Below are 14,138 nucleotides of genomic sequence, written 5' to 3'. Positions count from 1 at the left end.
ACTGGTTTTAGTCATGTAAAATGCGCATTTAAGACATAGAATCATATACTGTATATGATGAAATAATTTAACTAATTCCCTAGTTCTTTTTGTTTACATCAATATAAAACTTTCCACAGCTTTGCGATGTCTTTACTATCGATTGGTACGTTGCCTTTGTTACTAATTGGTATTCCACTATAAATATGTAATAAATACATTTGCTTTACTTTGAATGCAGATTATAAAAACAATCTTATTTTCCAGTGAAAGTTTTATTCCTTCAGCTGTCTGCTGAATATTATATAGTTAAAATTATCTGCTTGCTGAAAATTCATAATTTCATGCTTGTGATTAGAAAGGTTTTGCATTTTATGTGTCATTATGTCACCAGTGACTTACTGTAAGTATATTTAATACAAGATAACAGATAAAGCTTACCAGATAACTTTATCCTGTTTTCAAAAGGATTATTTTAAAAAGTGGGTAAGTTTAGAAATATTAGAGGTTTTCAATTTATATACGGTGATTTTTCTGCTTATAAATGAGATATTTTCACAGTGGTAATAGTTAGTTATTTTAAAATAAGACATAGAATTGCCATAATTCTGATTGTTGTCTTTAGCACTGTTCATATAATAACTGAGATTCTAGTCACAACCTGCCCAACCAGTCGTTTTTCATCAGTTATTTTCCAAGTGCACAACTTTTTTACAGGAGTCACTGGCAACTATTTGCACAGAGAGAATTCAGGAATCTCCCTGAGAGATGTCGTCAAACCCAGAGCAATGAAGTCAAGTCAAGTGAGTTTATCCTCTTAACCAACATATTAAATATATAAACTGCTGCAAACATCTTCATATAAAGCTAACTGGCATATACTATGACCTATCGGACAAGCAAAGATATAAAATAAATGTATAGGAAGGAACTGCAGATGCTGGTTGACACCGAAGATAGACACAAAATGCTGGAGTGACTCAGCAGGACAGGCAGCAAAACAAAGATAATCCTCATCTCAGGGGAACTGCTGTGTTGTACTTAGGGAGTGAAATACAGTAAACCCTGATTTTGGTCATAGTGGATGGACCTGCCAAAGCCTTTCCGGTTCACAAGGTGCACTAGTGACATCTCCTTCACGCGCCTCACGGTCTTGTCAATGTGGCTGTTGTTTCAGTTCATGTTGTGGCCATTGGGGACAATGCGTTTCTCAGGCCGCTGCCACCGGCAGAATGAGCTTGGTCACTGTGGGGTTTTCTCCCCTCTTACCACCTACTGCTTTGTACTGTTGCCCATCGCTCTGTCCACTTGGTATCCCCCTCCCTTTCCCCCCCCCCCCCTCGATCACCACCACCTCCTCCTTCTCCCATCACCATCCATACGGCCTCTTCCCTGCTCTACCGTTGCCTCCTCCTCTTTTCCCTTCGCCATGTCCACTCAGCTTCTCCACTCCTCCTCCTTCCGTCACTGTGTCCACTCAGTTATAGTGGACAATGGGCAATAATGGACTCCACCCCCCCCCTTCCCATATAATGATGATTTACAATTCTATTATGGGTACAAGGAAGTGCAGAATTGAGGCTATAGTTGGATGTGCCATGATTTTACTTCTTGCAGGGCAAAGGCCTGAGAGGCTCAATGGCCTACTTCTGCTCCTGCTCCTCATTTGTATTCTCATATATAATTGCGAGAGCTGTTTCACAAACACATCAATCAACAACTTGACATATTCATATCTGCAGAGTCATGCTCTGCAGCCAAGTTCCCAGATATCTTCATAATCATTGTTGGGCATTCTCTCCACTTACAGGATCTGTGCATATTTATGCCAGCAAAGTTAAACGCCCTCGTGTAGAATGGGAAAACATTAGCTGAAGGAAAACTATAAACCCACTCTGAACCGCACAAAATCAAGGTATCACATCAAGATGTTGATTGCCACCTACTGTCCTGAAATAGCTATTGTGCACCATCTGGAAGGAACACCAAGGGTAACAGAGGCACAGAATTTGCTCTTCAGAGGCCCGGGAGCCATTGGAGCAAGAGGAGGAGTTACCCAATCTGCAACGTTCCATCACACTTCCAGGGAAGTGGCCTGGTTGAAGCTGCTTATTGGTGGGAGCGGACCAGAGGAAGCAGCTGATTGGGAGCAACCCCAGGTTAGCATTTCTGCTTTTTGGTCAAGGGTTCAGTAAGTTAAGGGTACAGCGAGTTGAGGGTAAAGTGTTTATTAGTAAAGGTAAAGTGATGTCACTGAGGGAAGTGTGCTGCAACCGATGATCTTAGAAGCTCAGCGCACTATTCTCTCCAGCCGAATCTTATCCTGCGAGGTTGTGTGACCATACCAGACAAGCATGGAGAATGTGAGTATGCTTTCTGTGATAGACCTATAGAAGTGGGTCATGGCTGGTCGACTGACCCTGAATTTTTTGAGCTTCCGCAGGAAGTAGAGTCGCTGGTGGCACTTACTGATTATGAGACTGGTGTTGAGCTCCCATGATAGATATTTGAATTTGCACTAATCACTCTGCACTTTCTTTTGCACTTGCACTTACGCTTAACATGACGCTGCTGGGTACTGTCCTTCCTGTATATATTGTCCTTCATACGGTATTGTCTGTATTATTTATTGTGGTGTATGTGGTGGTTGTATTGTACTGTATTGTATCTGTCTGAGAGCGAACCAAGACACATTCCTATCAACTTGTTGACATGGCAATAAACTTCTTGAATCTTGAGGTACAGTTTAAAGGATAAAGATTTTTATAGTGTGAGTGAGTTGATATAATTTGGGGGTAAGCCATGTCAGTGGAGATTGGCCCCGTGGTTTGCTCATCCTGCAACATGTGGGAGATCAGGGATATGGTTGGTGTCCCTGGTGACTACGTTTGCAGGAAGTGTGTCCAACTGCAGCTCCTGGCAGACCGCATTGAACGATTGGAGCTGCGATTGGATTCATACTGGAGCATCCACGATGCTGAGAAAGTCGTGAATAGCATGTACAGTGAGTTGGTCACACCGCAGGTAAAGGTTAAGCAGACAGAAAGGGAACGGGTGGCCAATAGCCAACGTAGCAGTAGGCAGGTAGTGCAGGAGTCCCCTGTGGTCATCTCCCTCCTAAACAGATATACCATTTTGGATACTGTTGGGGGAGATGGCTCATCAGGGGAAGGCAGTAGCAGCCAAGTTCATGGCACCAAGGGAAGGGCAATAGTAATAGGGGATTCAATTGTATGGGGAAATAGATAGGCGTTTCTGCGGCCGCAAACGTGACTCAAGGATGGTATGTTGCCTCCCTGTTGCAAGGGTCAGGGATGTCACTGAACGGCTGCAGAATATTTTGGAGGGGGAGGGTGAACAGCCAGTTGTCGTGGTGCATATTGGCACCAACGATATAGGTAAAAAAAGGGATGAGATCCTACAAGGTGAATTTAGGGAGCTAGGAGATAAACTTAAAAGTAAGACCTCAAAGGTAATAATCTCTGGATTACTACCAGTGCCACGGGCTAGTCAGTGTAGAAATAGGAGGATATTGCAAATGAATACATGGCTTGAAAAATTGTGCAAGGGGGAGGGATTCAAATTTCTAGGGCATTGGAACCAGTTCTGGGTGAGGTGGGACCAGTACAAACAGGACGGTCTGCACCTGGGCTGGAATGGAACCAATGTCCTTGGGGGAGTGTTTGCTTGTGCTGTCGGGGAGGATTTAAACTAATGTGGCAGGGGGATGGGTACAAGAGCAGAGAGGCAGAGGGGTGTAAAATGAGGGTAGAAGCAATAGGTAGCAAGGTGAAAAGTAAAAGTGACAGGCAGACAAATGCAGGGCAAAAATCAAAAAGGGCCACTTTTCAACATAATTGTATAAGGGGTAAGAGTGTTGTAAAAACAAGCCTGAAGGCTTTGTGTCTCAATGAAAGGAGCATTTGTAATAAGGTGGATGAGTTGAATGTGCAGATAGTTATTAATGAATATGATATAGTTGGGATCACGGAGACATGGCTCCAGGTTGACCAAGGCTGGGAGCTGAACATCCAGGGATATTCAATATTCAGGAGGGATAGACAGAAAGGAAAAGGAGGTGGGGTAGCGTTGATGGTTAGAGAGGAGATTAACGCAATAGAAAGGAAGGACATTAGCTTGGAGGATGTGGAATCGATATGGGTAGAGCTGCGAAACACCAAGGGGCAGAAAACGCTAGTGGGAGTTGTGTACAGGCCACCTAACAGTAGTAGTGGAGTTGGGGATGGCATCAAACAGGAAATTAGAAATGCGTGCAACAAAGGTAAAACAGTTATAATGGGTGACTTTAATCTACATATAGATTGGGTGAATCAAATTGGCATGGGTGCTGAGGAAGAGGATTTCTTGGAATGTAGGCGGGATAGTTTTTTAAACCAACATGTAGAGGAACCAACGAGAGAGCAGGCTATTCTAGACTGGGTATTGAGTAATGAGGAAGGGTTAGTTAGCAGTCTTGTTGTGCGTGGCAAGAGTGACCATAATATGGTTGAGTTCTTCATTAGGATGGAGAGTGACATTGTTAATTCAGAAACAAGGGTCCTGAACTTAAAGAAAGGTGACTTTGAGGGTACGAGACATGAATTGGCAAAGATAGACTGGCAATTGATTCTTAAAGGGTTGACGGTGGATATGCAATGGAAGGCATTTAAAGACTGCATGGATGAACTACAACAATTGTTCATCCCAGTTTGGCAAAAGAATAAATCAGGGAAGGTAGTGTATCCGTGGATAACAAGGGAAATCAGGGATAGTATCAAAACAAAAGATGAAGCATACAAATTAGCCAGAAAAAGCAGCCTACCAGGGGACTGGGAGAAATTCTGAGTCCAGCAGAGGAGGACAAAGGGCTTAATTAGGAAAGGGAAAATAGATTAAGAAAGAAAACTGGCAGGGAACATAAAATCTGACTGCAAAAGTTTTTATCGATATGTGAAGAGGAAACGATTAGTTAAAACAAATGTAGGTCCCTTGCTGTCAGAAACAGGCAAATTGATCATGGGGAACAAGGACATGGCAGACCAATTGAATAACTACTTTGGTTCTGTCTTCACTAAGGAAGACATAAATAATCTGCCGGAAATAGCAAGGGACCGGGTAAAATGAGATGGAGGAACTGAGTGAAATCCAGGTTAGCTGGAAAGTGGTGTTAGGTAAATTGAATGGATTAAAGGCCGATAAATCCCCAGGGCCAGATAAGTTGCATCCCAGAGTACTTAAGGAAGTAGCCCCAGAAATAGTGGATGCATTAGTGATAATTTTTCAAAACTCTTTAGATTCTGGAGTAGTTCCTGAGGATTGGAGGGTATCTAATGTACCTCCACTTTTTAAAAAGGGAGGGAGAGAGAAAACGGGGAATTACAGACCAGTTAGTCTAACATCGGTAGTGGGGAAAATGCTGGAGTCAGTTATTAAAGATGGGATAGCAGCACATCTGAAAGTGGTGAATTCATTGGACAAAGTCAGCATGGATTTATGAAAGGTACATCATGTCTGACGAATCTTATAGAATTTTTCGAGGATGTAACTAGTAGAGTGGATAAGGGAGAACCAGTGGATGTGTTATATCTGGACTTTCAGAAGGCTTTCGACAAGGTCCCACATAAGAGATTAGTATACAAACTTAAAGCACATGGTATTGGGGGTTCAGTATTGATGTGGATAGAGAACTGGCTGGCAGACAGGAAGCAAAGAGTAGGAGTAAACGGGTCCTTTTCAGAATGGCAGGCAGTGACTAGTGGGGTACCGCAAGGCTCAGTGCTGGGACCCCAGCTATTTACAATATATATTAATGATCTGGATGAGGGAATTGAATGCAACATCTCCAAGTTTGCGAATGTCACAAAGCTGGGGGGCAGTGTTAGCTGTGAGGAGGATGCTAGGAGGCTGCAAGGTGACTTGGATAGGTTGGGTGAGTGGGCAAATGCATGGCAGATGCAGTATAATAGTGGATAAATGTGAGGTTATCCACAACAGGAAAGTAGACTATTATCTGAATGGTGGCCGATTAGGAAAAGGGGAGATGCATCGAGACCTGGGTGTCATGGTACACCAGTCAGTGAAAGTAGGCATGCAGGTGCAGCAGGCAGTGAAGAAAGCGAATGGTATGTTAACATTCATAGCAAAAGAATTTGAGTATAAGAGCAGGGAGGTTCTACTGCAGTTGTACAGGATCTTGGTGAGACCACACCTGGAGTATTGTGTACAGTTCTGGTCTCCTAATCTGAGGAAAGACATTCTTGCCATAGAGAGAGTACAGAGAAGGTTCACCAGACTGATTCCTAGGATGGCAGGACTTTCATCCAAAGAAAGGCTGGATAGACTCGGCTTGTACTCGCTAGAATTTAGAATATTGAGAGGGGATCTTATAGAAACTTACAAAATTCTTAAGGGGTTGGACAGGCTAGATGCAGGAAGATTATTCCCGATGTTGGAGAAGTCCAGAACAAGGGGTCACAGTTTAAGGATAAGAGGGAAGTCTTTTAGGACCGAGATGAGAAAATAATTTTTTACACAGAGAGTTGTGAATCTGTGGAATTCTCTGCCACAGAAGGTAGTTGAGGCCATTTCATTGGCTATATTTAAGAGGCAGTTAGATGTGACCCTTGTGGCTAAAGGGATCAGGGGGTATGGAGAGAAGGCAGGTATGGGGTACTGAGTTGGATGATCAGCTATGATCGTATTGAATGGCGGTGCAGGCTCGAAGGGCCGAATGGTTTACTCCTGCACCTATTTTCTATGTTTCTATGTTTCATAGGGGATTTCAATGTACATCACTGAATATGTGGCATCAGTTGACATAATTAGTTGAAACATTAAATGTCTAATTACCAGACCCTGGTTCTGGAATGTGGTGAGAGATTGGGGAAAGTCTATCGCAGAGGCTCCATTTCATTTGAGATTTTCATTCAATCTATGAAACTTCAAGAAATAGCGGAGTGCATTAGATCCAACAAAGGCTCCAATTTCTGAAATTGTCTTGTTTGTAGAAATGAAGTATTGTGCTTTATGCCCCATGTCCCACTTAGGAAACCTGAAATGAAACCTCTGGAGACTTTGCGCCCCATCCAAGGTTTCCGTGCAGTTCCCGGAGGTTTTTGTCAGTCTCCCTACCTGCTTCCACTACCTGCAACCTCCGGCAACCACCTGCAACCTCCGGGAACCGCACGGAAACCTTGGGTGGGGCGCAAAGTCTCCAGAGTGGGACAGGGGCATTAGAATCTAGATCTCTAGCCAGGAATTTCCAGTACAGTTGGTGTAATACAGCTTCATTTATTCACATAAGGAGAATTGCTGAGGTATGGATTGCCCAGAAAAATGAACAAATTAATTCCGGCCATATACTGCTTCATTAGTCTATTCTTCAACCTGAAAGTGTTGGAAGGTGATGTCAACAATGACATCAAACAATAACTTATGTAGTTTATGTTCAAGTAAGGTTCTGCTGAGATAATTTTGTTACAGACTATCACAGCCTCTGTTAATGTATGGCCTGCATAGCTGAGGGAAGAGTGATGGGAAACAAACTTTGACTGAGTGTGGAATCAGGAGCTCTCATAAAATTGGCTGGAGTCGTGCCTAGTACAAAAGAAGTGTTGTCACGATTGGTGGTCACTTACCTTAGTTCATAGACATCATGGTAGTTGTTTCCTCAGGTCTGTTGGGCCCTTGAACTAACTGTTTTCCAATCTATGGTCATTTTCCCCAGAATTTTTGTCCAACATTTCTACCATTTATACCATATAACAATTACAGCACGGAAACAGGCCATCTCGACCCTTCTAGTCCATGCCGAACACGTATTCTCCCCTAGTCCCATATACCTGCGCTCAGACCATAACCCTCCATTCCTTTCCCGTCCATATAATTTAGACATGATTACAAATTTCCTGTGGTACGATTATATTGAATTTGTTTTGGTGGTATGAGCATGAATACAATCGTAAATACATGAATACAATCAAGTTAAATGTGAATACAGTAGGGAGACCAAAGGAGAAGATACAGAATGCAGAATATACAGTGCCCTCTATAATGTTTGGGACAAAGACCCATCATTTATTTATTTGCCTCTGTACTCCACAATTTGAGATTTGTAATAGAAAAAAAATCACATGTGGTTAAAGTGCACATTGTCAGATTTTATTAAAGGGTATTTTTATACAATTTGGTTTCACCATGGAGAAATTACAGCTGTGTTTTTACATAGTCCCCCCATTTCAGGGCACCATAATGTTTGGGACACATGGCTTCACAGGTGTTTGTTATTGCTTAGGTACGTTTAAATGCCTCCTTAATGCAGGTATAAGAGAGCTCTCAGCACCAAGTCCTTCCTCCAGTCTTTCTATCACCTTTGGAAACTTTTATTGCTGTTTATCAAAGTTGTGCCAATGAAAGTCAAATAAGCCATTATGAAACTGAGAAACAAGAATAAAACTGTAAGAGACATCAGCCAAACCTTGGGCCTACTGTTTGGAACATTATTAAGAAGAAAGAGAGCACTGGTGAGCTTACTAATCGCAAAGGGACTGGCAGGCCAAGGAAGACCTCCACAGCTGATGACAGAAGAATTCTCTCTATAATAAAGAAAAATCCCCAAATACCTGTCCGACAGATCAGAAATACTCTTCAGGAGTCACATGTGGATTTGCCAATGACCACTGTCTGCAGAAGACTTCATGAACAGAAATACAGAGGGTACACTGCAAGATGCAAACCACTGGTTAGCCACAAAAATCGGATAGCTAGGTTACAGTTTGCCACGAAGTACTTAAAAGAGCAACCACAGTTCTGGAAAAAGGTCTTGTGGATAGATGAGACGAAGATTAACTTATATCAGAGTGATGAGCAAAGTATTGAGGAGAGAAGGAACTGCGCAAAGTATTGAGGAGAGAAGGAACTGCCCAAGATCCAAACCATACCACCTCATCTGTGAAACACTGTGGTGGGGGTGTTATGGCCTGGGCATGTGTGGCTGCTGAGGGTACTGGCTCACTTATCTTCATTGATGATACAACTGCTGATGGTAGTAGCATAATCAATTCTGAATTGTATAGACATATCCCATCTGCTCAAGTTCAAACAAGTGCCTTAAAACTCATTGGCCGGCGGTTCATTCTGCAGCAAGACAATGATCCCAAACATACTGTTAAAGCAACAAAGGAGTTTTTCAAAGCTAAAAAATTGTGAATTCTTGAGTGGCCAAATCAATCACCTGATCTGAACCCAATTGAGCATGCCTTTTATATGCTGAAGAGAAAACGGAAGGGGACTAGCTCCCAAAACAAGCATAAGCTAAAGATGGCTGCAATACAGGCCTGGCAGAGCATCACCAGAGAAGACACCCAGAAACTGGTGATGTCCATGAATCGCATATTTCAAGCAGTCATTGCATGCAAAGGATATGCAACAAAATACTAAACATGATTACTTTCATTTACATGACCTTGCTGTGTCCCAAACATTATGGTGCACTGAAATGGGGGGGACTATGTATAAACACTGCTGTAATTTCTAGATGATGAAACCAAAATGTATAAAAACACCCTTTATTAAAATCTGACTATGTGTACTTTAATCACCTGTGATTTTTTTTCTATTACAAATTTCAAATTGTGGAGTACAGAGGCCAATAAATAAATGATGGGTCTTTGTCCCAAACATTATGGAGGGCCCTGTAGTTCTCAACATTGTAGTGCTTCAATTCCATAGATTAAATTCCACTGTCTGCGATGGGGTGGAGATGGATTGGACAGTTAAAGAAACTTACAAAATTCTTAAGTGGTTGGACAGGCTAGATGCAGGAAGATTATTCCCGATGTTGGGGAAGTCCAGAACAAGGGGTCATAGTTTAAGGATAAGGGGGAAATCTTTTAGGACCGAGATGAGAAAAACATTTTTCACAGAGAGTGGCGAATCTCTGGAATTCTCTGCCACAGAAGGTAGTTGAGGCCAGTTCATTGGCTATATTTAAGAGGGAGTTAGATATGGCCCTTGTGGCTAAAGGGATCAGGGGGCATGGAGAGAAGGCAGGTACAGGATACTGAGTTGGATGATCAGCCATGATCATATTGAATGGCGGTGCAGGCTCGAAGGGCCGAATGGCCTACTCCTGCACCTATTTTCTATATTTCTATGTTTCTATGACAGTACTCTAGCTTATGGATGGACTATTCAGAAGCCTGATAACTGAGCACAGGGAAAACGAATGCCGATGGTGGGACAAATCTATGATTATGTTGGCTGCTTTTCTGAGGCAGCATGGTGTAGATTGAGTCAGTGGCCGGAAGTTTGGTCTATGTGATGGACTAGGCTGCATCTACAACTCTCTGCAATTTCCTGTGGTGAACACAGTAAGAAAAAAAACTGGATGGACAAATGAATGTGGATGGAATTGGAATACCTGGCCATGAGTTACCTGAGATTGGAAAATTCAATGCTTACACCGTTGTGTGTGTCAAAAGTACCTTAGTGGAATGTGAGGTGTTATTCGTCCAGTTTCCATTTGGCTTCCAAATAGCAATGGAAGGCCAAGCACAGACAGGATGTGGGAATGGAAAGGAGATTTAAAATGACATACAACTGGCTGATGCAGTATTGAGGTGCCTGCAAATCAGTTGTCCAGTCTGCACTTGGTTTCACCAATGTAACCTTCGCAGCCCTTCCAAGTGCAGCAGTGGTTTACCTGCACCTCTTCCAATCTCGTTTGCTATATGACATTGTGGCATATTTTGCATTGGCTTTTCCCAGGGTTTTTGAGTTTACAGTATACAATGTTGACTAGGATATAGTTGTCTGAGTTTTCAACCATTTTTAAAAAGTAGCTGAAAAATGATCAATGTCTCAAGATTGGAAAGACTGAATGTAGGTAATTGAACATATTATGTAGAAAATGTAATGCAGTACATTCTTTGAGAAAGTTGCAGTCTGAAATCTGTAATGCACACCATAATTTCCTGATTCTAACCTACGCTCTTAGTACTAACGTGCACTCTTTTATCATTGAAATAGGGACATTCTTCCCTCTGATCTATTATTTCCTCTCAACACCATTATCCTGCCTTATCCTTAGCCTTTAACACACTTACTAATTGTTACCTATCAATCTCCGCTTGAAAAATACCCTATGATTGGCCACCACAGCCATCTGAGGCAGCGAGTTCCACATATTCACCAGCCTCTGATGGAATTTCCTCCTCATCTCCATTCTAAAGTTACATCCTTTTATTTTCACATTGGCACATACCAGTCATCTTCTAATTTATGTTGTCAAGCTCCTGCCTCTTTCCCCCTCATGTTCTGCCATCTCCGCTTTACTGGAGCTTTCTCAGAGGTTTCACAAGGATGGCTCTGGGACTGGAGAGCCCGAGTGATAAGGAGAGGATAGATAGGCTGGGATTGTTCTACGTTGAGTGGAGGTAGCCAAGGAATAACCTTACAGAGATTATTAACATCAAGGGGCTTAGGTAGTCAGTTTTTTTTCCTGAGCAGGGGAGTCTAAAAGTAGGGAGCATATGTTTAAGGTTAGATGGGAAAGAGGATGGTGGGGATATGGAAAGAGGTGCCATGGGAGGTGGTAGAGGTGTGTACCATTACAATATTTAATATTTGGACAGGTACATGGTAGGAACGGTTCAGAGGGATATGGGCCAATCCAGGCAAATGGGAATAGTTCAGGAAGGCACCTTGGCTGGCATGGCAAATGGGGCCGAAGGGGCCAGTTTTTGTATAACCGTATGAGTCTGTGGGTACCTCTCTTTCCTGACCTTTATACTGGCATTCCATCCTACTCTGACTAGCAGAGGACAGAGATGTTCTTATTCATCCTATCTAATAAGCATGTTGCAAGTATATTAGATGTGCTGAAAAGTTGTTTTGACTGGGAAAGGATATTCATTCCTAGTTTGGCAAGTGGATGGAGGCAGCTGGCCAGTTAAAACAAAACAAATGCTATTTTCCTTGCACAACCATCCAATGAAAATGATTGCACAGATGCATCTGTGAAGAAACACTTCTTGCTGAATGTTGTCACACAACGATGATATGAAGTGCACTGGTAGCTGTTCTGAGGCATAAAAAGAGACCCAAATCTCTATAAAGGAGTCTCATAAAATTAACAATATATTAAAACAACATGACAAAATTATTAAAAGCAAAGTTTTTTTTCAGGGCACAGAAGATAATTGTAAATCTCTTTGTAGTGGCATCTAAACCTTCTGAGGAGATTACTGGTCTGATTCACAGTTCTATATTTTCCTATGTAGAAAAATCAAGCAATCAAAGCTGCCTTCCTGATGAAAGTAACAGTACTTGTTAATATGTTTAATTGATGAATATATCACGGCAATTAATCAGTCCGCATTGATCATGAAATAACGGGCATTTAATGACATTTAAACTCCTACATAATTTTTATTATAGAGGGGAAAACTCAAGGAGTTTGAACACCTGCAATATGTTTTCAATAGAACTGATAAATTTTCAGTTGAAATTAGCCTTGCCCACAAAATAAATACTTAACTCCAAACTTCAGGAGGGTGTGGGAATTGAGACCTGTACAATGAAGTTTGTAGATTACAATGATGAGGATTCACACAAGATAGGTGGATGGGAGAATGCAATTAAGGACATAGTAAACAGAATGGTTAGATTATGATGTTTACCCTGGGACATCATAAAGCAATCTAAGAATTAAGAAAATAATCTAATTGTCCTTCACTGAAACTTCTTATTTCTGTCTTAAATGGATAACACCTTTTGAAAAAATGTCTTTGCATTTTCCAGATTAGCGCCATGGGTACATAGAGCCATATAGCATGGAAACAGGCCCTTCGGCCCAATATGCCCACGCCGACTAAGATGTCCCATCCATAATAGTCCTGTCTGCCCGCATTTGGTCCATATTATTCTAAAACTTTCCTATCCATGTACTTGTCCAAATGTCTTTTAATGCACTTTAATTATTCTTGCTATTCAGGGAGTGCAGCGTAGGTTCTCCAGGTTAATTCCCAGAATGGCGGGGCTGACATATGATGAAAGAATGGATCGACTGGGCTTGTATTCACTGGAATTTAGAAGCATGAGAGGGGATCTGATAGAAACATATAAAATTCTTCAGGGATCGGACAGGCTAGATGCAGGAAACATGTTCCCTATGTTGGGGGAACCCAGAACCAGGGGTCACAGTTTAAGAATAAGGGGCAGGCCATTTATGACTGAGATGAGGAAAAACCTTTTCACCCAGAGAGTTGTGAATCTGTGGAATTCTCTGCCATAGAAGGCAGTGGAGGCCAATTCACTGGATGTTTTTAAGAGAGAGTTAGATATAGCTCTTGGGGCTAACGGAATCAAGGGATATGGGGAGAAAGCAGGAATGAGGTACTGATATTAGATGATCAGCCATAATCATATTGAATGGCAGTTCTGGCTTGAAAGGCGGAATGGCCCTCTTCTGCACCTATTTTCTTTGTTTCTATGTTTCCTGTGCACTTCAATTTAAAGAATCCTAGTAAATGTAAAATCTTTGTAGAAGTATGGCAACATCCAATGGAAATCAGTGACCAAATAACCCGGAAGTAACAGTCACACCAAGTACACATTTCCCATCTACTAACTATCCCTCCTAATTTTACATTTCACTCCTCGCCTTTCTTTCTTATTAGATTCCGCCACTTATCGAGCCATTCACTGTGATCAAGGCTGATCATCCACAATCAGTAGCCCGTTCCTGCCTTCTCTCCAAATCCCCTGACTCCACTATCCTTAAGAGTATCTAACTCTCTCTTGAAAATATCCAGAGAATTGGCTTCCACTGCCTTCTGTGGCAGAGAATTCCACAGATTCACAACTCTCTGGGTGAAAAAGCTTTTCCTCATCTCAGTCCTAAATGGCCTACTCCTTATTCATGATTTCCCTTTGAATTGTAAAAATTTAATTTCTGGGATAGATCAAGGGTCTGTTGCTTTTAATCTTAAAAAGCCACTGCTTATTTCCTAATGGAATTTTGATAGCCAGCCAAATTGTAACTACTAAAATGTGCTTTCTGCAGCTTGGAAACAGATTGCTGGGTGAATATGCATTTTGCCACAACATTACCAAAGGACAGATGAAGCAGTTTACATTTTAATAATAAACTACAGGTA

At 41.9% G+C, this 14,138-nt stretch overlaps 1 protein-coding gene across 3 annotated transcripts in view; it reads left to right on the top strand.

Moving 5' to 3' along the window:
- The window catches only part of nebl (nebulette), a 308,612-nt gene that overhangs the window by 187,440 nt on the left and 107,034 nt on the right, over positions 1 to 14,138 (top strand). The window contains exons 3-4 of one of the 3 annotated variants that reach the window (XM_033015397.1): positions 697 to 782; positions 1,790 to 2,138. The exons of the other annotated variants lie outside the window; for them this stretch is intronic. Of the exons in view, the coding sequence (XP_032871288.1) occupies positions 1,908 to 2,138 (231 nt within the window). The 5' untranslated portion in view covers positions 697 to 782; positions 1,790 to 1,907. The remainder of the gene's footprint in view (positions 1 to 696; positions 783 to 1,789; positions 2,139 to 14,138) is intronic. 3 annotated transcript variants of the gene reach the window in all.

The sequence above is a fragment of the Amblyraja radiata genome, chromosome 2 (genome assembly GCF_010909765.2).
Source record: "Amblyraja radiata isolate CabotCenter1 chromosome 2, sAmbRad1.1.pri, whole genome shotgun sequence".
Classification (NCBI taxonomy): Eukaryota; Metazoa; Chordata; class Chondrichthyes; order Rajiformes; family Rajidae; genus Amblyraja; species Amblyraja radiata.
Note: the sequence above shows the minus strand (reverse complement) of the source record. Positions and strands in the feature narration are given on the sequence as shown.